The sequence below is a fragment of the Malurus melanocephalus genome, unplaced genomic scaffold, assembly GCF_030028575.1.
Source record: "Malurus melanocephalus ecotype Western Australia unplaced genomic scaffold, MMel_1.1 scaffold_0, whole genome shotgun sequence".
Lineage (NCBI taxonomy): Eukaryota > Metazoa > Chordata > Aves > Passeriformes > Maluridae > Malurus > Malurus melanocephalus.
Window position 1 is genome coordinate 4,987,547 of NW_026623232.1, and position 23,182 is coordinate 5,010,728.

General features: G+C 50.3%; 1 protein-coding gene across 2 annotated transcripts in view; it reads right to left on the reverse strand.

The window, feature by feature from the left end:
- Positions 1 to 23,182, reverse strand: part of LTBP2 (latent transforming growth factor beta binding protein 2) — a 70,827-nt gene that overhangs the window by 17,730 nt on the left and 29,915 nt on the right. For both annotated transcript variants that reach the window (XM_057372492.1, XM_057372404.1), the window contains exons 4-13: positions 21,383 to 21,564; positions 19,779 to 19,949; positions 18,024 to 18,224; positions 17,419 to 17,687; positions 15,793 to 15,895; positions 7,173 to 7,247; positions 3,332 to 3,454; positions 2,701 to 2,865; positions 1,772 to 2,002; positions 1,211 to 1,233 (exon numbers count right to left, since the gene is read on the reverse strand). In XM_057372492.1, coding sequence (XP_057228475.1) covers positions 1,211 to 1,233; positions 1,772 to 2,002; positions 2,701 to 2,865; positions 3,332 to 3,454; positions 7,173 to 7,247; positions 15,793 to 15,895; positions 17,419 to 17,687; positions 18,024 to 18,224; positions 19,779 to 19,949; positions 21,383 to 21,564 — 1,543 coding nt within the window. The remainder of the gene's footprint in view (positions 1 to 1,210; positions 1,234 to 1,771; positions 2,003 to 2,700; positions 2,866 to 3,331; positions 3,455 to 7,172; positions 7,248 to 15,792; positions 15,896 to 17,418; positions 17,688 to 18,023; positions 18,225 to 19,778; positions 19,950 to 21,382; positions 21,565 to 23,182) is intronic.

A 23,182-nucleotide genomic window follows, 5' to 3' on the forward strand; every position in this document is an offset into this window, starting at 1 on the left:
TCAGCAACCCCTCTGGCAAATCTAAGGCTGCCAAAAGAAATATTGGAGCACAACCTGGGTCCAGAGTCTCTGCTCCGTGGAGTCCACAATGGATGAAGAAAACAAGCAGCTGAACAACTRAAATTCCAGACTTCACATTTGCAAGCTTTGGTTCAAATTTCTGCCCTGTCTTGAGATTTCTCACATGTACTGGAGCCGAGTTACTTCATGTTTATGAAGCAGTGACAATGGCACTGCTGTACCTTCCCTCAGAGGTGCTGCAAGTATGTCTGAAGGATTACTCATATAGCAAGAARGCACAGAGGTGCTCAGGAGAGATATGGCCAAACCTCTACTAACAGCAGGGATCAAGAGGCAAATTTTTCAAGTGAGACTTACAATAAAGAAACACAGCTCTAAGGGAGCCTAGCAGAAAATCAGTCCCCAGGCTGATTTCATCAGACAGGCTGAATTCACATAGCCAGTGTTAGAGACCGTGCCCTGACTGCTCCAGTGGTGTTTCTGCTGCACCCACCTCACCACAGGGAGAGCTGACTGTGAGCTGGGCTCAAGCAGGGCACAGGGCTCCTGCTGCCCATCAGCCCTCCAGCCAGGCCAGGCTGAACAGTGAGCACCCTCACCTCAGCTAAGTACAGCTGATATTCACTGAAGTCAGTGAAAAGAGAGCTAACTTGAATTTGCAGCATAGACCAGAAATTCGAAGCAAAATTCTCATTGGTGTCCTTTCATAGGAGGATAAATCCTTGCTGAAATTCACCCTTTTGCTTTTTAGGACCAAGTTCACGATGTTCAATCCCTCCAGTTGAGAGCTTCAATCGCTGTGAGTCTAGACACGGCTGGAGCCGTAACTCACACACCTGCCTGGCTGAACAGTAAAAGAGTGTGAGCAAGAACAGAATTATAGAATGCTTTGGGTTGGAAGAGACCTTAAAGATCATCTAGTTCCCTGCCATGGGCAGGGATACCTTCTACTAGACCAGGTTGCTCAAAGCCCCATCCAATTTGGTCTTGAAAACTTCCAGGGCTGGGGCATCCATGACTTCTCTGGGCAATCTGTTCCAGTGTCTGACCACCCTCACAGCAAAGAATTTCTTCCTAATACCTAATCTAAATCTYCCCTCTTTCCATTAATTTTATAACATCCCTCTTCCAGCCCATCAAGCTACCATGGATGCACCAAGGCACACATAGCAGGACAAACCTTACTCACCTGCACAGCAGGGGAAACTTCACCTGGAAAGGGAAAGAGTGCATGGTGAGTAGAGAGAAGACAGATGAGCATCCTCCTCARACCCTGACTGTCACCCCACCTCTAAGACACTGCCATTCAGTCCCTCACACTTCTCTGCAAGGGTTTGTTCCCAAAGCCAGCATACCTGGGCTCCTGGCACTGTGCAGACCCCAGGAGCTTCTGCTCCAGCGAGTGCTGGCATGAGCAGTTGATGCCCTCCAGCACTGCCCTTCAGCTGGGCTGGACTAGAGCCCAAGGACTGGAGTGCCAGGCTTGCCATGCAGGCCTGAGGTCCTGGTGGAGGCAGCCTGGCCAGTCAGCACCAACTGCAGAGATGTGGTTGCAGGAGCCTGAAACACTCAACCTTCTCTCCAAAGGCTGGAAGACTGGTGTTTCATGCCTCAGGCACACTATAGTCAWACAGATGTAGGGAGCCCTTTCCACCCAGAGGTCCATCCATGGCCTATGGCAGGCCTGAGAAGTTTTCCACCCTTGCTAGTGGCCCAGATGGAGCACCTTTAAGCAGAGACCCCACACTACCCTGTCTTGCTGAGGTGCCAGGATAGGGTAATGCCTCCAGGATGCTGCCACGCAGGCTGTCCTGCAGTTGATGTCTCCTTGCTGTCCAGTCCAAAGTCCAGTTGCTGTTCTCCCCTTGCTCTTCTAAGCTGAAGGGCAGCTCCTCTGTCTCTGCCTTCCTCATTGACAGTCGGATATCAGAGCTGGAGTAGGTGTAGCCATGTCCTGCTGGGCAAATTTCCTTGAAGGCCTCTGTGAAGGAAAATTAAATCAAAACTTTAGAAAGCAGAGGTTGGAGGCTGGTGAAGGGATCACCTGGCTTACCTCACCAGACATGACAGTGGGACAGTGGAATAAAAGAGATATGACCCACTGGGCTGCAGTGGGTGGATGCATCACAAGGAATGTGTTCACAGAGCAGGATGGGTTTCTCACAGGCATTCCCAGACCCCCAAAATGAAATCCCTTCCCATGGRCAGTACTTTTAGGATGAGATCATGCCACAGGAAGGTCCAAGCTGAGCAAGGGAGCAGACAAAAGTGAACCCAGAGTACCTTAGCATTGAGCATTTGCACATCACTCAAGACACTCTGCACAAACCACCTGAACATTTTTCYAACCCCTGAGTGTTTTTGTACTTTCCCTTCCACCCAACCCCATGCTGAGATACTCAAACTCATTTCGACCTGCCTTTCTTCCCAGCAAAAGATGTACAAGAGAAAAGGGCTGTTGAATAAAGCCAGGCGCTGACATGGCTGTGTTCTCCCTCTGGCGCAGAGTTGCTTCCCATCAGGGACTTTTCCATCTTCCCGGTATTATCCAGATCTGCTTCCTGGGCTGCTGTACCCATCTCTCAGGACAGCATTTGCACTGCTCAGCTCTGGGTCCTGCAGCTGTCTGTGTTCAATCCCCAGTGTAACCAGAACAAAGCTGAAGCGGGCACGTCTCACCTGTGCCGGGCATGGGGCACTGGTCGCAGTTGTCCCCCCAGGCCTTGCCGACGCGGCTGCAGCAGCAGATCTGCTGGGTGATGCGGTGTGAGAGGGGGAAGGTGCACACGCCGCCGTCTGCCRAGCGGTAACACAGCCCCTGCTCCATCGACACCGCTTTGTCCGCTGGAACACAACAGCCRTGTCAGTGCCGGAGCTCAAGCCCTGAGCTCTCCAAAGAGAGCAAAGCACATTCAGCTCTTTCTCTTGGCTCTTTCTCTGCCTTTGCCTCCCAGCCTGCCCAAGGGCTGCCCTGTCTTCACTCCAGAACACCCCCTGGCCATCAGTCATTGGGTCATTCCCCCAACAGTATCATTCCCAAGAAAATCCAGCTCCTGTGGGAGTCCTCTCATCCCAGGGGGCTGTGTCCTCTGCTGTCACACCACATGCACATTTCCTTCAGCCTCTGCAGGGACYATGCAATGTCCATGGAGAATGACAATGCATGATTGGGACCCATTCTGCACACAAGTGCAGAACAGCCCAACTCAGGTAGACTCAAATGAGATGTGAAGCACACCACAGCCTCCACTCAGCCATGGGATCCTGCTCAGGTCCCTCCCCARACTGTGGGGTTTCCTGGAGCACTTACAGATGCAATGGCTACGGGATGGGTCTAGCATGGTTCCGGGCTTGCAGGTACAAYGGAAGCTGCCACGGGTGTTCACACACTCGGCATCTTTGCAGAGACCCTGCATCAAGCACTCGTTGATATCTGTGGAGAGAAGAGAGCCTTGTGAGATGTGAGGAAGCTGAAGGTGAACTAAACTCCCATTCAGGTGCTGTAAACCAAAGGGATCTCAGCTGGGCTGGTGTCTGAAGCAGCCTCTGCACCAAGCAGAAYGGTGGGGGCCTCTGTGGTGACAGCAGTCCCACATCTGCTGAGCTTTCTTGCTGCAGCTGCAGGATGGCTTGTGAAAGACTGCTCTGCTTCGTGGTCCTTGTGGAAAACAGATGTGGCCCCTATGGTGAGCCACTCTGCCAGGGTCACTCTTATCATGGTTATTTGCAAGCCAGGAACAATGAGTTATGTCCCTTCTCCCAATTCCTGGTACYGCTTGCACGGAGCTATCATCCACAAGGATCCTTGTTGAGAAACTCAGTTCCAGCATGCAGGGAGGGCATTGACAGATCCCATCCAGAGGCAGAGGGGTGGTGGGCCAGGCTGTGGCTCACTGCACCTTCTTCTCAGAGCATGGTGAGCAAGTGGGAAGTCACCACGCTCAAGCCCTGCCTCAAGTTCTGCCTCTGCCCCTGACTCGGCACTCATCAGACACATTTTTGRGAGGGAAGCTGGCTTTATCCCAGGGAAACACCACTGGTCTCATCCATTTGCCCTGCAGTAAAGACTTTCCTACAGCACCATGCAAGAATGCATGAGCKAAGCCAGAGAAGATAGGGATTGGCAAAAAGTGCATTCAGGGGAGCTGAGGGCAATTTTCAAATGAAGAATGAGGGGGAAGCCGTCCTCACGGAATAATGTAGCTTTCTATCTTCACTAAAGAGTTTGGTCCAGAAAAGTCAGAATGCTGATGAAATGTGCTGTGTCAGGAAGCACAAGCAGTGCAGAAAGAGCTGGACGAGACACAGAGCAGCAGGACTGGGATCAACCTCAGCACCACCCTGAGACAAACCACAGGAACATACACTGCAAGCTAAGAGGTAGAAGCTGTCAGTGAGAGGGACTTGGGYCCACTCACTGCTCACAGGACAGTTCTGAACTGCCAAGACCAAGAAATGCCAACATGATGCTAGCCCAAAGACACAGGGCAGTCCCAATGCCAGTGTACACAGCCCTGGTGAGACCTCAAGTGACCTCAGAGAACCCAGTGGTGCTCAAGAGACTGTTTCAAGATAGAAGGGGTCAAAGACTCAGGAGCAGTTTTCCCAGCACTACGTGATTCCTCAGAGCCAAAACGTTACTGCTTGTTGGAGGGTGCTGTCTTGTGAGACACAGAGCCAGCAATGACAGCTGAAGTTCAGATTTAATGATCTAGAGGTCCTCCCCAGTCCTGTGCTCTTAAACTCCCCCATTTATCCCACCAGCTGCTCCATACACCATTGAGATATACAAGGGCAATAAAACCAGGCCAGAAATTAAGTCAATTAGAGGTACTAACACTACWGAAATCTGCAGCAGGACAGGGAGGAGTAGGATTTGGCTGCATAATGTAGTGTTTCCTGCTCTCTACCAAGCTAAGGACAGAGTTCATGAGAACAACCAGTAGCCAACCCCCAAATATTCTGGGAAGAGATAAGAAAGAAAAGACATTAAGRCTCTCCAAAGGAGCCTCATGCCTAATCCCGATTGCTCCTCAGCATGGTCAGTGTTATGTCATTCTGACAGACCAACTGAACCAAGTGTTTGTCTCCATATGAAGAAAGGGATTGAAGGGATTAGAGTAATGAGAGCACAAAACAAACAAGCACCAAGGACTAGGCTTTATAGGCTTAATTTAAAACAGGGCCACATCCAGGCCTCATYCCAGTTCTATTCTGCTGTCAGCCACAGTGGAAATTCCCACTGGGAACAGGAGCAGGCAGGTACATTCAGAGTTACACACTCCTACCCCTGCTGTGTGCCAGGGTTAGGGCAAGCCCACAGAAAAAGGCCTCACAGACCACAGACCTTCTTCCCAAACCCCACACAAGCCTGTCCGTGCTCCTCAGAAACAGCCACACTGAGTCAGGCAGCCTAAGGTAGAAAGGGGTAGGCTGCCTTACCCCAGTGCTTGGTTAGCAGAAAGGACTCAGCAGCAGGCACCAAATATATATATGGCCTCCAAGAACACCAAGGTGCCAGYGTATGTCCTGTGCAGTGACTGCTCTGCATGCACACCTCCCTATCCCTGAGCCTCCAGTACCTCTTTTTCTCATGTCTAGCAGTGAAATTATCTCTTCCAGTGCCATCCTTCCTGCTAGTCCCAGCAGCACTGGGAGGTTCCCTGGTTGGATCTGACAGGTACTCTCAACTAAAACTCCTTGCAGCCTTGTTTCTGCTCAATGGGATGCAGCAARGAAAAGAAAGAAGATCCTGCAGAGRTGAACCATTTGTTCCTCTGCTGGAAGGCACCAGAGACAACCCTTTCTGTCCATAATGAACAGAGGAAAGTGGCCTTCTRCCAGGGTCCTCCTCCAGTCACAGTGCTTTGACAATAGCATGTGAAGCCAGTCTGGGCTGGCAAAAGAAGGCCCCATGTAGCCTCTCCTGTATCTACCCGCCAAATTGCTCACTCTGGGCCCCAAAGTGAGGTGCTGGGCCTCCTGACACGTGTGCCACAGCAACAGCAGAGATGGGAAAAGCATCTTGATGCAGTAATGTGTGCAGAATAGAACTTCTCCAGTCCAGCTTACAAAGCATGCAGAGGCACAAAACTCTGGTTCATGCTTTTCCTGTGCAAAAACATGTCCCTAGCCAAATCCACACTGTCATCTCCCTCTGCTCCTCACTGACCCACAGGGGACACAAATCCAGAGCAGGCACTGCAGGTCTCTGCTTGCTGTCAGAKTCCCTCCAGCTGCTTTGCTCCTCCAACTCCCATTTGATGTCTCTGGGTAGCTCCTCACAATCATAGCACAGTCTGTGGCCACATAAGGGATGAGATCTGAGCACCAAGCAGAATAGTTGTTGTGCTGTTGAAAGTTCTCCCTCAGGACAATGTGGGGAGGTTGAATCATTAATTAAGTAAGCATGRTGGAAAGTCCCAGCTCAAAGAGATGAGTCATTGGGTTGCCAGCCCTGGGTTTGTTCCCTGCTTCATCGGATGAGATGACACCTCTCAGCTTATCATGAATCACAAGAAGGGAACAACAAAATTCCTCTTTAGTCAGAGCACGGAAAACCACAAGCAGTGCAGGTCCAAGAGATGCCAAATAAACATGAACCAGAGAGAAAGGGGGAGAGATGGTGCCTTTCTCATATGGAACTGAGGGACCACAGGAAGTGAGAAATGTATTAATCCTGGCAGCATGGGGCAGGCAGGGCAGCCTAGCAGCATGRAAAGTGACACACACAAAACAGAAGGCATCACTTTTATGGCACTCTTGCACTGGTAAATTAACACCTGAACAAGCTGATAACCTTCACCAATATTTTTAGGCAACAGAATTTCTGTTGCTTCAGATCATGGAAGAAGTGTTTTTATACTCACTCTTGGCAGAGCATAAACCCAGGTCCTTACTGGGTCAGTAGCACTTAACAGGAGACTTTCTTGTACTGGCACAACTGTGTGCTCCCTGTGCTTGTCAGCTGAGTATTGTAGCCCTGTGCTACCTGATTTCYTTTCATTCTTGATGAAAGCATGGAGATTTTTATAAGTCAGGTTCTTTGCAAATCTATACCAGGGAATTAGATAAATGTATTTTGTGTAGATAATTGCAACTCTGTCAGYGGATGTGAGAAGGAGAGAGAGAGATGGAAACAGCATCCTTACCTTGGCAGTGGCTTCGGTTCAGCCTCTTGTATCCCTGGGGACACTCCACCTGCCCATTCTCAATCACAGGGTGTGCTGGGAAAAAAAGCAAACAGTGTGAGACCCTGGCAGTAGAGTCCACCAGTGTCCTCCCTTCTCTCTGCCCTCCTTCCAGAGCGGAAAGAGTCCCTAGGCGTGCCTTGGATGGGCCTCTGATGACTCCCAGGGCAAAGGTAGGAGCAGCCATATAATCCATGCAGTGTCTTCTGCTTCTTGGCAAGCGCCAGCCTGATGACCCAGAGGTGCTGCCTGCACCTCATATCTATCACTGCATCACTTCATCTCCTACTAGGCCAGTTTGGACAGCCAGGAGGYACATGACAAGGGGGATCTGAGTGAAAAGAATGACAAGCTGCTGAAATAACAGCTCAGGCCCTGTTTATTACATTTTTTTTATACTGCATGTGATTTCCTGGCGCAGTCCCTCTCATCAAAGAAAAATTCAGATTTCTGCTTAAAATAGTTTTGTGGGTTTCAAAATGGTCCATAACACGCACAATTAAATCTCTCCAAATTTTTAAAGGCAAGTAAAATGTCGTCCATAAATTCCACCGAAGTCAAATTTAGGCACTGAATTTTGGAGCAAGGAAAAGGGAATCTAAGAGTGGATGGGTTGGGAAGTGAGTAAGTATGGGGTGGGGTAGGAAGAAGGGTACTTTGCCTAAAGTTGGGATTTTCCCAGGGTGAAGTTTCTTCTTAATTTTCTGGATCTTTTTTTTGGGAACAAGGAGTGCAGGCAACAGCTAAGTGCCTATCCAGCCATATTCCAACCATCTTAATTCCTCTTGCCTGGCATCAGTAACTTACTCCTTTGTGTAATATGTGGAAAGCCCTCTATGGCAATAGTCATATCAAGGGTCTGGCAGATTCCTAACACATTGCAGCTTTCAAGAACCAGGARCAAATTGAGACCATCCTTACAGCAAGAGCTTGCAAAATTTAAGACCACAAGCAAAGCCTGCAAAGTTTAAGAACACATTCTGGGAGCAGAGAGCAGGCATGGCCATAACTCTTTGTCCTGAACACTTGGAAGTCTCTAATGCAATTTAAAGCCATTCTAGGACAGCTCTTGAATGGCAAAAGTTAGAGACCAGCCTCCTAGGATAAAGGCACTTAGGAAATAAAAGACAGGAGAACAAGTCATTACCAGCCTGCACCAGGAAGGAGAATAGAAAACCTGGTTTCCTCGGGTATATTAAATGAAGTTACAAGGTTTTCCATGTGCACATTGATCTTCAGTGAAAATTAATGAATGACAAAGAAAAGAAAATCTATTTACCCCCTTCAACAGTTCAGTCATGAATTGTAGGCACGAGGTACTAACAAATACCTGCATGTTAGGGACGAGGGAGCTACTGATGAGACTGGAAATCACTGGGTACATTTCCAACCTTTTGGGATGGTAAAAAAGCCTTTGGTTTATGGGCTCCAGGCTTAATACCCCAGTGGGATTTCAGATCCTCCCACACCACAGCTTGTGGGCTCGGGGCTGCCGACAGGCATTAACTGTGCTTGGAAGCATCTGTCAACCTCAGCACAGTGAGATAACAGAGGCYCAGATGAAGCACCATTGTTATGTGCAAGCCCTCTGAGCGGAAGCCAAGCATGCTGGAGATCAAACAACGATGACGTGTCAGAGTCATGCTCCCCTCTGAAAAGCCTCTGTGGAGAAACAGATTCTGCAGCATCCCTCTGCCAGATGCTGCTGGGGAGAGGGCAAGGCAGAAAATGCCATGGTGGGCAGGTGAGTGTGCAGTTCTGTRCTATCTTAGCACTCATAAAAGCCCAGTTTGTAGAAACCTGCAGCTCACTTCTTCAGCAAATCACTGGTGAAGCTATGGACAAACGCATTAACTCTGCAAAGAAACCCATGTTCCCTGGCAAGAATAACTGTAATGTAATGTGAGCAGATCTCTCTGTACCAAGGGGAACCAAGACATTTTTGAGTACTGGATGGAGGCTGCTCTCTTTCTGCCAGGACCTGTTTACAAGGCAGGACAATGTGTGGCTGGAGGAGGACGTAAGCTATTAACTCTCAGCTTTGTGCTTGGTTTCTTGAGGACCATTTCCTTCCACAAGTTCTGATGGTGCTGAACTACAAGAGATGGCCAAAACCCCCTGAAAAGCACAGCCTAGGATACCTAAGTTTCCTGCAGAGGGTATCAGTATCCAACCTTCTCTCATGCAGCTGGCAGGAAGTTATTCCTCTGGAACCCACCAAACAGAAAAAGCTGATCTAATGATCAGAGAGGGCAGAAAACTGTCAGCATCCAGAGCTGAAGAGACCGTAGTCTCCTATGTCTGTTTACACTTTTTCTCCAAGAAAGGTTCTCCCGGAGCCTCAGGCTAGGGATGGAACAGCTGAGTTACATTTGTCACACAGACAGATTTCAGGCTTGCCGACGGCAGGGAGCCCTGGTTCCTGATTCAAGGGTGTGATTTCAGAGCCTTGCCTCCTGGGCACTTCAGCCCTGCAGACACTGCACTGAAGCAATGTGGTCACATTGTGGCACATTAGGAATCCCTCTTGGCTCTGCTCATTGCTCCCTCTATTTCTCTGCAAGCTCTGCAGGCACCAGGCATCCCTGTCAGGGCTGGGCTCGTACAAAGGGGAGCAATAAGCTCACAGGCTCAGAAAGGAGCCGAGAGCAAATCAGCCACAGCACGGGACTCTCACCAACACCTTTTGTCTCCCGCTAGAAAAATACTCAAGTAGAGCATAATAAGAAAGGAATTAAACACACAGAAATTGGGCAGAGGGATTTTTTAGCCTAGAAGGATGACCTTTAAGCAATTAGGCTAGTTTTTCTTCACTTTCCAGAGGAAGAGATTTTATGCAAAGGCACTGGCTCCCCAAACACTTTCTTGAGAAGTTTAGGGTGGTGGTGAAGTGGAAAACTTCTCCTAGTGGTGGTAGCCACAAGGCTGTGAAGGGAGGTAATGTTTGTTGGATGAGATAATACACTGCATTAGTCCTGACAATATCACTCTATTAAAAGGTGAAGAAGCAAGCCTGTGGTCAGATGAGAAGTAAGGAAATGCCCGTTTCCTGTAAACTAGCCCATTCATTTTGACTCTTTCCATCTGCCATACTAAAGACATCAGCTCTCTGAGAAACCTTGAGGGTAGCTGCAGTACCTCTGCTAGTCCTAAGTTTTCCAGCACCTGGGAGATGAAAGGAGCCAGAAKGGTCTCATGACTTCTGGAGAAGTGGGGGTGGTGGACTCAGTCAAACCTCAGCCTGGTTTAGTGTGAAGTAGAGATCAGCCTCCACTGCAGAGAGGACCTGAGCTGCTGAGCTCACTGGCAGAAGAGCAGAGCACCTGCACCCCACAGCCACCTCCAAAGATGTATTAGAGATGCCACACCTAGAAGTAGGTTGTGGCTATGGGGATAAGCTGTTCTAAGGCAGAATGGACAAGAGGGAAAAACACAAATGCTTCTGTCCCGGTCTGTCATGACTGCTCTCCTCTGGACAGATTGCTGTAAGCAGGCTCCAACAAGACTTTCTCCAATGCCTCAACAAAGGTTATGGTAGCAGTGTTGCRAAGTCATGCACCAGGGCTATATACGTGATACAAAACTGGCTCTACTCATGATCAGTAAAGATCCTCAAGATGAAACAGATGCTTGAAGGAAAAAGACTCTGGTAATTCCTGTTTGCCACTGGGTGTTTCAACAGAGACATCCTCATTCTGCTCTGAAGGTGGCCTGCAACTGCAACAAGATACCTTGAATCTAAAAACTCCCAGTTGTATAACACAGTGTTGCTGTGTGCTGATACCACAKTGCTCTGCAAAGCAAAATAAGCAGTGTAGAATAAAGCAGTCCCCAAAATGCTGTGCTTTCCCAGGCAAAGCATTGCTCTCTGTGGTACAACCTTGCAGAGGTTTCAGCTTCTTTCCCCACCTCCAGCCTTTCTCTACTGTTCTGTACAGACTCCCTGTGGCATATGGTAACAATGGCCCCCATAGCCTCCTTCCCATATATCCAGGGTTTTTTTCCTGTATCCTACCCCATCTGTTCACAGCAGAAGACCAGGGGGTTGATTTTCAAGGGACTTCCTGTGGCTGTTTCAATGCCTGTAGGCACAGCACAGGGGAGCATGAGGCTCGCACAGCCACTCAGTGTTTCTGATGATGACGGCTTCATGGGTGAGCTGCCACCCCTCTCACAGTGGGAGGTCTGTTAGGGAGTGCTGCAAATGCCAAACCAGACATTGCAAGATCCAACTTTCCAGTGAAATTCAGACTTTTCTCTAGGACAAAAAACTTGAAAAAGCACAGGGAGTGGGAATAAAAACAAAACAATAGCCTTCAAAGATTGTTTCTTAATGCAGTTAATACCCATAGGCAGGAGGAGAGAAAGCAGCCCAGGAAGATCTGCGGTGAGCACAACCAGTGGGTGCACAGCCCAGTACATGTTCAGGCTGACTGCAGCTGGAAATAAGGGACATGGGGCTGAAAAATCAGGACCTGGAAAAATGCAGGTTTACTCCTGCACCCAGGAAGTCCACCAAAAGGCACAGGAAGGTGAGATCTGCAGCTTCTGACAGTACTGGAGATGGTGTCTACTGGTATGAGTGTTTTCCTGGGATGCTGCTTCTTCCAGAGGTGTGTGGTCTCACAGTCAGGGAGGAGGTAGAAGGGCAGGGCTGTAATCCCCTCTGGACAGACCTCTCTGCTACCAGTTTTCTTTATCCCCATGTGCTTGAGAAGGGCCAAGGCTTTGGGGAAACCAGTACCCAAATCCACACCTGCCATGGCATCTGTGTCGACCTGTAGCTCCGGTCTCATTTGGTTTAGTTTCCACAGCCATCTTTGAACCTTGTTCTMACACATTCTTTCCACAGACCACTGTATCCCCCAAAATAACCGGTGGTCTGACAGGCAAGCRGCAGTAGCTCTGCCCAGCAGCGTGCCTGCTACTAGCCCTACATCCTGAGCTTGCCACAGGACAGGACACTGCTTCAGTGCAGGCTCCTCACCACCACTGCTCAACCACCATGCTGGTCTCTGAGGTCCCTTTCAGCCACATCGTAGTGTCACTACTTCAGCTGCTTCATCAGCCTCCAATTCCCCTTTGCTACTATCAGGTCTTGTCCGGCTTTTACTTTCCAACTCCTACCCTTCTGTTCTGGCCTTCCAGTGTGTGCTCCATTGCTTCCTCCGAATACCAAAGACCCAGGAGGGTCATTGAGTGTCTCCATCTGATTTATCCTATCTTGCAAGTCAATACATTTCACCCACCCAGCTCTGGCCAGAGCTGAAGCACTGCACTGCATGACAGCATGAAGGTGTCCTGCCATCCTCCAGGGCCCTGCCTCTGGCTCATCTCTTCCTTTCAYGAGTCAGGCAACAACCTTTGCTCCAACAGCTCATGGAGCAAGTGCTAGGCTCGCCCCCTTCTCCCAGGGCTGTCTCTGGCATATTATGGCGGTGTTATCTTTAGTTCTCACATGTATGAGCAATAGCAGCTCCCAGAAACTTCTACCATAGCCTGCTTGAACACCCACCTCTGTGCCCAATTCTCTGAAAAGACTTAACAATGTACARCCCCCCAGCAGCAAACCACACAGCCAGAGCAGGGCATAAGGAAATCTCTGAGACTAAAGTAACACTTGCTACAGAGACTCCTGGCCAGGTCAACCCTTAATTTCAAACTCAGCTTTTAACATGGTCTCATTAGGATGCAGACAAAGCATCTGAGTGCCTTGGCTTCTCTGATGCTGAGCAAAACATAAAAAATARCGAGTATTGGTCATGGTAAGTTTGCTCGGACAGATGCCTGCCTCCTATTCTTCTTCTGTGATGTCTTTCCGCACACAAACACGTACCAAACATGAAAGCTGCAGACGATGGAGACATCCGGACGTATCCAGACTCTACTAACAATCAGTGTCTCGGGCAGACAGTCAATCCAAACAAGTTCCCCATTTGTCTAGCTCTTGCCTGGCTGCACTTCTGTACGTTTGTAAGTGTTTACACTGAACTGGCTTCTGCCATTTCTGTCTCTAGTTGCTGGAATTAAATTCCCAGTGCTGTCAAGTCTGCTCTGGTGCATGCTTCCCTGGGACACATGAGCAAGGAGTTCTCTCTGAAGATCACAGTACTGAGAAGAAAGCTGGAAACATCCACTGGACATGTTATCTCTGTGCACGAGACACCAGATCACTGAACTACAGCTCAGTGACTTTGAGTGAGCACAACACAGGCCAGCAAGACCAGAAGGCAGAAGGAATGTGAGTGTGGGATGTGGTCTACAGGCAGGAAATACGTGGAACAATGCCTTCACACTGGCATGGAACTGGAAAGCCTGGCAGACAAGGCACAAGTCCATGATAAGTCACAGTGCTTGGTAGCTCTATTAAAGAAGCAAGGTCACTGAGAAAGGACTGTTTCCCTGACTCCACTCTGGGTCAGATACCTTGTGTGTGAAGACAACATGCCAGAGAAAGGCGTGCCATCCACCTGGGCTTCAAAATCCACAAAAACCGGGCTCTCTTAGGCTGCCTCCATCATGTGTCTGCCTTACAGCTCCTTGCACTTGCATTGTGTGGTCTCCTGCAYTGGGGGCTGGTTACTGGGCACTCAATCAGAGGTAGCCAAAGCAGCTCGATATTTGCACACACTAAACAGGATGGAAATGGCTCCTTCAACTAACCTGAATTCCTGCCAAAATCACAAGAGCCATTAGGTCACCAAGGAGGAACTTCATCACTCAAAGCCAGAGGGAATTTCTTGTGGCACAGGAATACAAAAGACCCACAGGGATAGATTTTTCATACATCCCTGGAATTTATCTGAAAAAAAAGCCAGACAAGCTTCTGTCCACTCAGTGAAGACCAGCAGTGACAATTTGCTTTGAGTTGCAACTGCTGCTGGGACACAGAGCATGTGCTGAGCTGTGAGTTGTGGAAGTGGAACCTGCTGGCTAGGAATCACTTTTTAAGCGCATTTGCTCTACATGCTGGCTAACTGCAAGGAGCACATGGGGGTATTTTGTGTCTGTTTTCACATCTTAGAAGTCTGTGATTAGATACATTTTGAAGCTCCAAGTCAAACAGAACAAATCACTGCTACAGCTCTGGCTGCGSTCTCTGCAATCACCTTACATCCTGACATGGAGAAGGAGAGAGGAGGTGCAGAATTTTTGCAGCAATCTGCAGCCTAACAGAAGTATTAAGCAGGCCTCCTGCTTTTTAACAGAGGGATCACAGAAAGACAGGTGAGAAACAGGGAAATTGCTGTGGGATGGGGAAGAGAAAGTCGTGACTGTGGTTGTGAAGGTCAGGGACAAAGAAGAGGAGGCTGAGGCCTGTGTGGGGTATTTCCTTGTTTGTACTGAACCTGCAGATCCCAGGGTCACCCCCACACCACATATGCCCAAGACTTCTTTGGGGTTGGCACATGGGTGAGGGCAGGCAGGCAGTAGCATGGCCGAGGCCACAGCACAGCCATGCAGCTTGGGAAGATGACAGCAATCAGAGCTCCCGAGAACTGGACTGGGTTCCAGGATGCTGACAACCTCGTCTGTGATTGCAAGGAATTTGGCTCCAGTCAGCCCTACTCCTGGCTGAGGAGGAATCAAATTGAGGGAGGATAACGAGACGCAAATTCAGCTCTTGGGAACGTGCATGTAAGTGAGCGGGACAACCCCCGGGCAGAGCTAGAAGTCACCAACACTACACTTGTTTGCAAAACCTGCCACCTGGGATACCTACACTCTATTCAGGAGGCAAAAGTCTCCTGAACCATGGGGTCTGTTTCCTTCAGCTCTTTGATCCAGTGAAGGGATGTGGTTGAGCAGTCAGGCAGCAATGAGAGGGGTTGGGCAGGCAAGGGGTGGGGAAGAGGTGAGCAGCTCCCTGGCCACATTTCACTACACGAGTGCACCTTGCCCTGCACCACACCCCGTCAGCTCCAGAATGCTGGAGCCACTGTACCCACGGGACTGCCTCCCATCCGGCCAGGAATCCTTCTGCATGGCCTCTCCACCACAGTACAACACRGGGCCATGGTGCAAGGGGCCATGCTTGTCATGAAGCATCCTGAGCAGAGCAGATGAGGAATCCCCATCTCCTGCTAGATCAGTCTGTCCAGCTCCCAAGTGCAGCAGAAACAGAGCTGGACGCCCATGCCCCTGGAACAGACCCCGGGTGAGCTCCTGCCAATTATTTGATGTAGTGTTATTTCCAGAGCCCCTGCCAAACCCGTGTCGGGCCCAGARCAAGCCCGTAACTCTATAGGGCCGAGTCTGCAGCCTCCTCCTCCAACCTAGAACTGCACCTCCTAAAACCACGGCTGCTTTTTTCCTGTTTCTCCCTCTGAGTGGGGCTGGCATGGTGAGAACTGCTGGCCACATGAGCCTGGGCCCAGCACCCAACCCTGGTGGGTTGGGGCAGCAGCTGGCATGACCCTGCATTCACCTGGGACACGCTGCCCATCCCCAAGGACCTTGGGCCAGAGAGAACCATGAGTCATGACCCACAGCTCTGCTCCCTGCCTTGAGGCAGCTGGGTAATTTTTGGTCACAGAGGGTGCAATCCCTCACACTGTCCTGGGTCAAAGGCAGCACTCACCTGGCCGCGGGGGACAGGCCAGGCACTGGTCCACACCCCAAAAGAGCCCCACGCTGCCGCAACAGTCCTCCAGCTTGGTTAGCCCTGGCAGGGGGTTGGTGCACTGCGGAGAGAGGAGCAGATCAGGCTTCTGTGGGATGCAGAGGAAACGTGCCCAGCTGGTACAGCAGCAGCAGAGCAAGCATGGGGAGCAACTGTCTGGGCTCAGAGGCTGGCACTGGGACACAGTGGGATGGGGATGTGGATTAAGGCAGTAAAAGGTTGTGCACACAGAACCACCCTTGACTGCAGCCTTCAGAGGGGAAGGGGACATCAAACAGAGCAGAGATGAACCAGAGATGACATCAGCTGGCAAAGCCCTGGAATCAGCCCCTTGCCTGGCTGATTAGCCAGTGAAATGGGTGCACCACYCCAGCCCGGCGGGGAGCTTGTTGTCAGGCGCTTTCCTCTGCTGAATGAGTCTCTCTTTCCCCTGCTCTCGGCAAGGCCCTCTGGATTACAGGCTTCCCCATTAGAGCGGAGCCGCTGGGCCCACAGGCTGGAGCTGGCTCTGCTCCAGGCACGCGTGGCCGCCTGCCCAGCACTCGCATACCGATCGGCTCGGCTGTGGCTGAGCGGCGAGAGGCGGGCGCTCCCCGCCCAACTCCTCACCCTCTCCCAGGCACGGCATCACCCGGCTGCCTGAGGTGTGAGCACAACAAGGATACCCCCTGCTGCCCCCAGAGCATCTCTTACAGCCTCTCCAGGCGTCTGCTTTCATCCTCTCTGTAAGCATCTTCATGCATCATCGTCATCTGCTCCCATGCTCACTCAGATCCCCCAGAGAAGCAGGGCTTTTCCAGCCCCAGGTTCTGATCGCTTTTTTTTTTTTTTCACTAGAAAATGATTAAGAATATTTCCTGCTAGAAACTACTTGGATGGGAGTGACTGAAAGATGGGATGGAAACTGGGAGCAGCCCCCGCCAAAAGGCTGGGGAGCAGTAGGGATGGGACTGAGTCCCAGACTGCCAGGCTGGGGGGTCTCTCAGAGCACGAACTGCGCTGGGGGAGCTCACAGGTGTTCCTGTGGGTGCCAAAAACCTCCAATGCTTTTCCAGTGACGCAAGAGAAACATATGGGGAAAGACAAAATAAGAAATTACGATGACTGTGGGACAGGGGCGAGAAAGTCCCTCACGTGCATTTGCTTCCCAAGCCCCAGTCGAGCTCTCCAGGAAGGCATCGTTCCATGGAAATCAGACTTCCATTTATCGTCTGAGAGGGAAAGGAATTTTCCTATGTTTTATACGTTTCCTACAATAATCACAGAGCGTGGCTGTAAATGTTACTATAAATAGGGCACCCTTTTAAAACGAGACTGTGTGTGAAAGCCATCAAGTCTGGGCTGTGCTGCCCCAGAGCACAGCCTGGTCAGGCCAAGGCAGCAAGATCTCTCTGTGGRACCAAAACAAAGAATTTTTTCTTCCCAAGTACTGACACGTTGCTCTCTGTGCCCATGGTACTGGCATGATGCCCACGCTGACACTGAAAAGCTTCACAGAATAAAGCCACCCCCTGTACCCCAAAAGCCAATGCTCCCCTACCCCAAAACAAGAAATACCCCAACGCTTGACAGATGACCTCTTACCTGCCCATGGAGAGCCTCCCGAAAGCACCTCCCCAGCAGCCCCGGGGCTCTCTGCTGCTGCTGTCCACTCCCAGTGGCAATGCTGTTGCCATTCCCATGGGCATAGGTGTACCAGGGCACAGCAGCCAGCTGAGGCACTAGGACTGCCTCCACACTGTTCTCCTCCGACACCTCTGCATCACCCCGCACCCTGGCCACCTGGTGAATTTGCACAGTGGCTTCTGGAGGGTGGTTGATATGGACATTCACCAGAGAAGGGTTTAGAGAAGCTGGAAGAAAAGTTTACACCACATTTGTGACAATCTGGCAACAATTTGGCACCCAAAGAGCATTGTGTCATGAACAAAGTCACAAGGGAGAAGAGGTAGACTGAGGAAATCTAAAGGAAGACTGCATCTAAGAGAAAATATTTCTCTGGCCTGAAAGAGCAGATACCAAAAACCTACCAAAACCTCCACAAGAAGCTAGGAAGCCTCTTTCCTAACAACCTGGCCTCAAACAGCAAGCATAAGGAGGCAGTGGCCTCTTCAGGCCTGTTAACAAAGATCTGAGGAGCACACAAGTAGGAGTAAAATGTGGGATCTGAAGCCATTGGCCATGCTCACCCAGCTGGTTGGACAAGGGCAGCGTATAGGTGGAGTGCCTCATGGAGCTGCCAGCTGGGGTCTTTGGGCCTCTTCCTCCTTGCTTCTTTTCCAGAGAGGGAGCTGGCAGGTGGCAAAACTTCCCCGTGGAGTTGGAGGGGCACCAGCATTCATCCCGGCCCACGCAGCGCCCTCCATTCAGGCAGGGGATCTGGCAGAAGTCTGCAAGGCAAAGAGTGGTCTGCTTAGAGCAGGAACTGAGACACTGGCTCTAGCCAAGGGCAGCTGGGGGACACCAGGCAGGGGTACCTGGCCAGCACTAACCCCATGATGCCCCAGCATCAGAACCAGGCCCAGCACTCAGCTGGGGTCAGCACTTGCAGCCCAGAAACAGGCTTGGGTCCCTGCTGGGCAGCAACATCTTCCCCAAGCTCTGCTCACAACTGGAGCCATGGGTTGAGGAAGATGAGCCCTCCCTTGAGCTCTGGGGCCACGGCCAGACTGGGGCACCTATGGCCTAGTGGGCTGCCAAGGTGGTGTTTCTGACACAGCAGGATCTCTTGGAGTGGGTCAGGAGATATGGCAGCCATGGGTAGCCAAGTCTGCCCAATTTCTTCATTTCTGCATCGTCCCCTCCCTACTTGGAAGGGTTTTTACTCCTAGCCCAGAAAGGAACTCAGCAGGATGGGAGAGGCAGACAGAACAGGCAGAGAGCCACATCCTCAGAGCCTGTCTCACATCCAGCCCTGGCCCTGCCAGCACTTTGAGTGGGAGAAATGTGGAGTGGGACAAAAGAATCGGGAGCAATTCATCTGCACAGGCTCAGAAAAAGCATCCACAGATGAACCCAAAGTCATGTCCTTTCTGACCTCATCAGATGCTTGGAGCAACCCAGAGCATCTCAGCGTGCACTACACTCAAGCAAGGCATGGGGTTCCTTGACCGATTATCAGTGTGAGATGAGACACTGCTGCTCCACATTCCTGGATGGCTTGTCGGGTTCATCCCAGGGGATGAACAACCATCCTGTCTCAAGTTCATTTGCTCAAGCCCAGCACCCAGTTTTGGGAAAGGAGAAACATTTTTGGACTGGGACCTAGGCAGAAATTCCTGTGAACACAATCCTCCATCAGTGTCCACAACAGCAAGACTTTTCTCTCAATGTTAAAAGAATTTGAGTGATACAGAGGCACTCAGAGGACAAGTCTCAACAGATACAGCATGTTGCCTCCACCAACTGGCTCCAAGACAATGTGACCAACCCACATCTGGATATCCCAGTGACTTGATGAGCAATCCCAGCAGCTCTGAAAGGCAAGCAGTGGTTTCAGCAAGCCCTGTTTATRAGAACAGCCTGCAACCTGCAGCCAGCTCTCCTGGATGCCACGTGAGTGAAAGGAGAGAACAGGAGGAAATTAGGTGATGAAAGTCAGCCCCAAGACTGGATGCCAACTAAAGCAGAGAGCTGGCTCTGAGAAGAAGGGGGTGGTGAGGCTTGGCTGCAGGCCTGACTCAAACACATGAATCCCCTCTACCCAGGGTGAGATGGAAACAGGAGTTGCTTGCTCAGGAAAGAGAGCAATAAGGCAAAGTCTGTCTTCCTCCCCCAGGGGTGGAGTAAGCCCCAAAGACCCCAGAAGACATCTTCAAAGAGAAAAGCCATCTCTTCCCCTCCCTATAGCAGCCCAAGCTCTTAGTCTGCAGAGTCAGGAAAAGCAGGAAGAGTAGAGTGGGGAAGCACACAAGAAGGTAGGTGGAGGGCACAGGGCTGCTCACAGATGCGGAAGCCAGACTTGGGGTCGTGGTCGTGCCCCCCTTGGCTGTAGAGAGTGGTGGTGTCTCCTTTCTCACAGCTGTTGTAGCAGCGCCCACTCCGGCATGTCTGTTTGCAGATGGTGGGTGTGAAGACAATTTTTATCTTCCTAATCTTCTCTGTCAGGTTGGCCCCTGAAAGAAAAAGAATGCTTGGTGGAGACAGCATCTCCAGGCCTGGGGAGCTGTAATTCACCGCTCAAGCTCCAAAGCTACCCCAGAGCTAAAAGGGGTCTATGTCCCCTGCTAAGGGGGTGGAGCCACCATCCCTAGAAGCGTTAAGACCGGATGTGGCACTTAGTGCCATGGCCTAGTTGACAAGGTGGTGGTCGGTCATAGCTTGGACTCGATGATCTTTGAAATCTTTTCCAACCTAGCTGATTTTGTGATTCTGTGATTCTGTCTCTCCTTGTCCCTCACTCACTCCAGCCTGCTTTTTGCTCCATCATCTGTAAGAGTTTGTCAACATGTGAACAATGGCAAGCAGCATGCTCTGCCTGCTCAGTTGGAGTGGCATAAGAGTGTGAAGGAACACACATACCCTAACTTCATCATAAAGGGAGTTCTTCTGCTTTAAGCAATATTCCTTCTCCAGCCACATCAGTTGTCAGAAGACAGGCTGCTCTGAAATCATTGGAAGTCTTCCCACATGAACACACTGGCATCCATAAAAGAGGTCATCAGGTCTTAAGAAAACCAGCGTCTCTCTACAAGTGTCCCCTGACCTCCAGCAGTTATCTGTGGTCATCTTCTGGTCCCTCACCATCCTAACATTAGATACGATGGGCAATCACATTTGGAGCTCTTGAGGACTTGTGGAGAATGAGCAACAGACACTACTATTGTGTAACCAGCTGGCTTGACACCAGAGCCTTCCATCCCACTCCAATAAGACAGTCATGTGCTGTCCTTGCTGTGCTCAATTCCCCATTCCCTATTTCAACCCCCCCTTTCAGATTACACCTTTAACAAGGTTCACAGTCCTACACACAGGGGCTGAGGCGCTACACGGTGCCTCCTTGGGGAGTCATAGCTTCAGGAGGAGCCAAGCTGCAGAAGACAACTTGCACCTGTCCTAGCTGGGAAAGTGTTGACACTCAGCATCTGCATGTCCCAACAGGCTGGCCTAATCCCTGCTCATGTCAGAAGGCATCAAGGCAGCAGCCAAAGGGAAGAAATAGATGCTGGTTTCACAATCTGACCTTGAGGGTCGCTCAGGCTGAGGAGTAAGCTGGAAGACACCATTCCTACAGACTGAGACATTTTCCCTTCAGGCCAGTGTGCTGGGGTGATGTTCAACATCTCTGAGACGCAATTGTCATATACCCTGATTCCTGTCTCATGCCATCAGCATTTTGCTTCCCTGATCTGTCCTCCTTCAGTAGGGCCTCTTTCTTTGCCAAGCCCAGCAATGCCCATGCTGACCTTCCCTTTTCATCCCACTGAGCAGCACAGTCCTGGAAGTCCAGGGTTTCTTGGACATCCCCAGTCAAAGTGTTGCCCTTTCCCATGACACCCCAACAAGAAGCCCCAGAAAAGTGGGCTGGAGACAGCCCTGGAGGCCTCACCCTTTGCAGACAAGGTGTGCTCCTGGGAAACTGCAGGTGGGCCAGAGCTCCTCTGCTCATGTCCATTCCCACTAGGAAGTGCATTAGAGGTGAGCTGGCCATTGTTGGCTGGGTAGCGCCGGACAGTCCTTGATGATCCTGTGTGCTGAGGGGAGACAGGGGAGCCAATTCTGCTCTGAATCCTGTGGAAGAGATGAATGAATATTCCTCATGAGTAACTGCACTGATCCACAGGGCCTGTCCACCAATGTACCTTGCAGCAACCTTCACTGCCGAGCTGCCTGAGCCACCACGTGGAGCTTTGTCTACCTGAGCAGGATCCTGCTCCTCCCCTGCTTTCAGTCATCACCATGGCACTGGCTCATTCTAGGAACCATGCCCATGCTCTGAGCCTAGCAGGACACAATATTCACCAAGATAMCCTCTCTGTACCATCACATCAGGCTGTCCTTCCACAGGGATGTTTCAGCTGCCTGCCCATCACACTCAATGTCTGTTCTTTGGCAATAGCAAACAGATGCAGCTCCAAATACACTTATTCTTACGGTGGAAGCTTTCTCAGGACCTGCCTTCCCAGCCCAAAACAAGCACTAAAACACAGTCAGAAAATAGGCCAGATCTAGCAAATAAACAAAACTTGGCCCATGAGAGTCACAAACAAGAGAAAATGACCAAGAACTCAAGTCTGTAAGTACAGTTCTGACTTTCTGCACTCACTGCATTTATGGCTTTTGGTGCTCTCTGGGGACTAAGCACAGAGAAGCCATCCAGCTCTCAAGGTCACACTTCATACCCTCTCCTATATAAAGCCATGCAGACCACAAGGCAGAGCTCTTTGTGTTAAAGATCTTGATCTACTGCACTTGCTCCCATTTCTTTTTACTGACTGCAGCATCAAGCTTATAAGAGRGTGCTCTTCTTTCCAACCAATGCATCTCACCCTCACTTGCACAACGTGCAAGAAAAAAGGCTTAATACAGCCAAGGGCCAAAATAGGTTGGCTGCCCACATGCTCCTTGGGCTTCTTTGGAAGTCCCAGCCTTAGATGCCTCTGTGACAGAACTTCAGCACCAACAAACCTTCTGCATATCCTGTCCAACACCTGCATCTCTGACTAAGTGGCTGGGGCAAAGAGGCCAGCTTTTTCCCACTCAAGTGCGCAGAGAGGTCTATCCCATTCTATGGATTTTAGCATCTTCCCTCTCATAGTCAGCACAGGAGATGTGTTAAAGTGTCTAGWGGGAACACAAATTTCTAAACCAAACAGGATTGGATGATCCAATGAGAGCTGGCTGACAGCAGCTCTACCTTGCAGACATTCTTTGGACAGCTTGGAATAACAATAAGATCTGGGGAGATGGAAAGGGAGCTCATGCTGTGCTGGTATTCAAACAGGTCAAGAACAACACACAAGGTAACTGTCAGCCAGAGAGCCCACAATCAGTCCTGAACAATGGAAAAGATGACGCACAGGTCGATTAATTGAGAACTAAACAAAAGGAACACAAAGTGAGGTCAGGTCAAGGAGGTCTGTGAAGAACCACTCTTGTCAGAGRAGTCCATTTTCATATTTTGATAGAATTAGACACATGCACACTGACAAGCTGAGAGCCTATGCTATTTCAATAAAAAAATAAACAGGGCAGTATGATGTCAATCAGGCACATGCAAAATTAATAACAAACTGGCTGTGTAACAGAACACAAGAAGTAGTTGTTATTGGGGAGGGAGTTAGATGGGTTCCAGGGTGATCAGTATGAGGCCTGGCAAGATTCAAGAATTTCATCTGGAAATAAATAT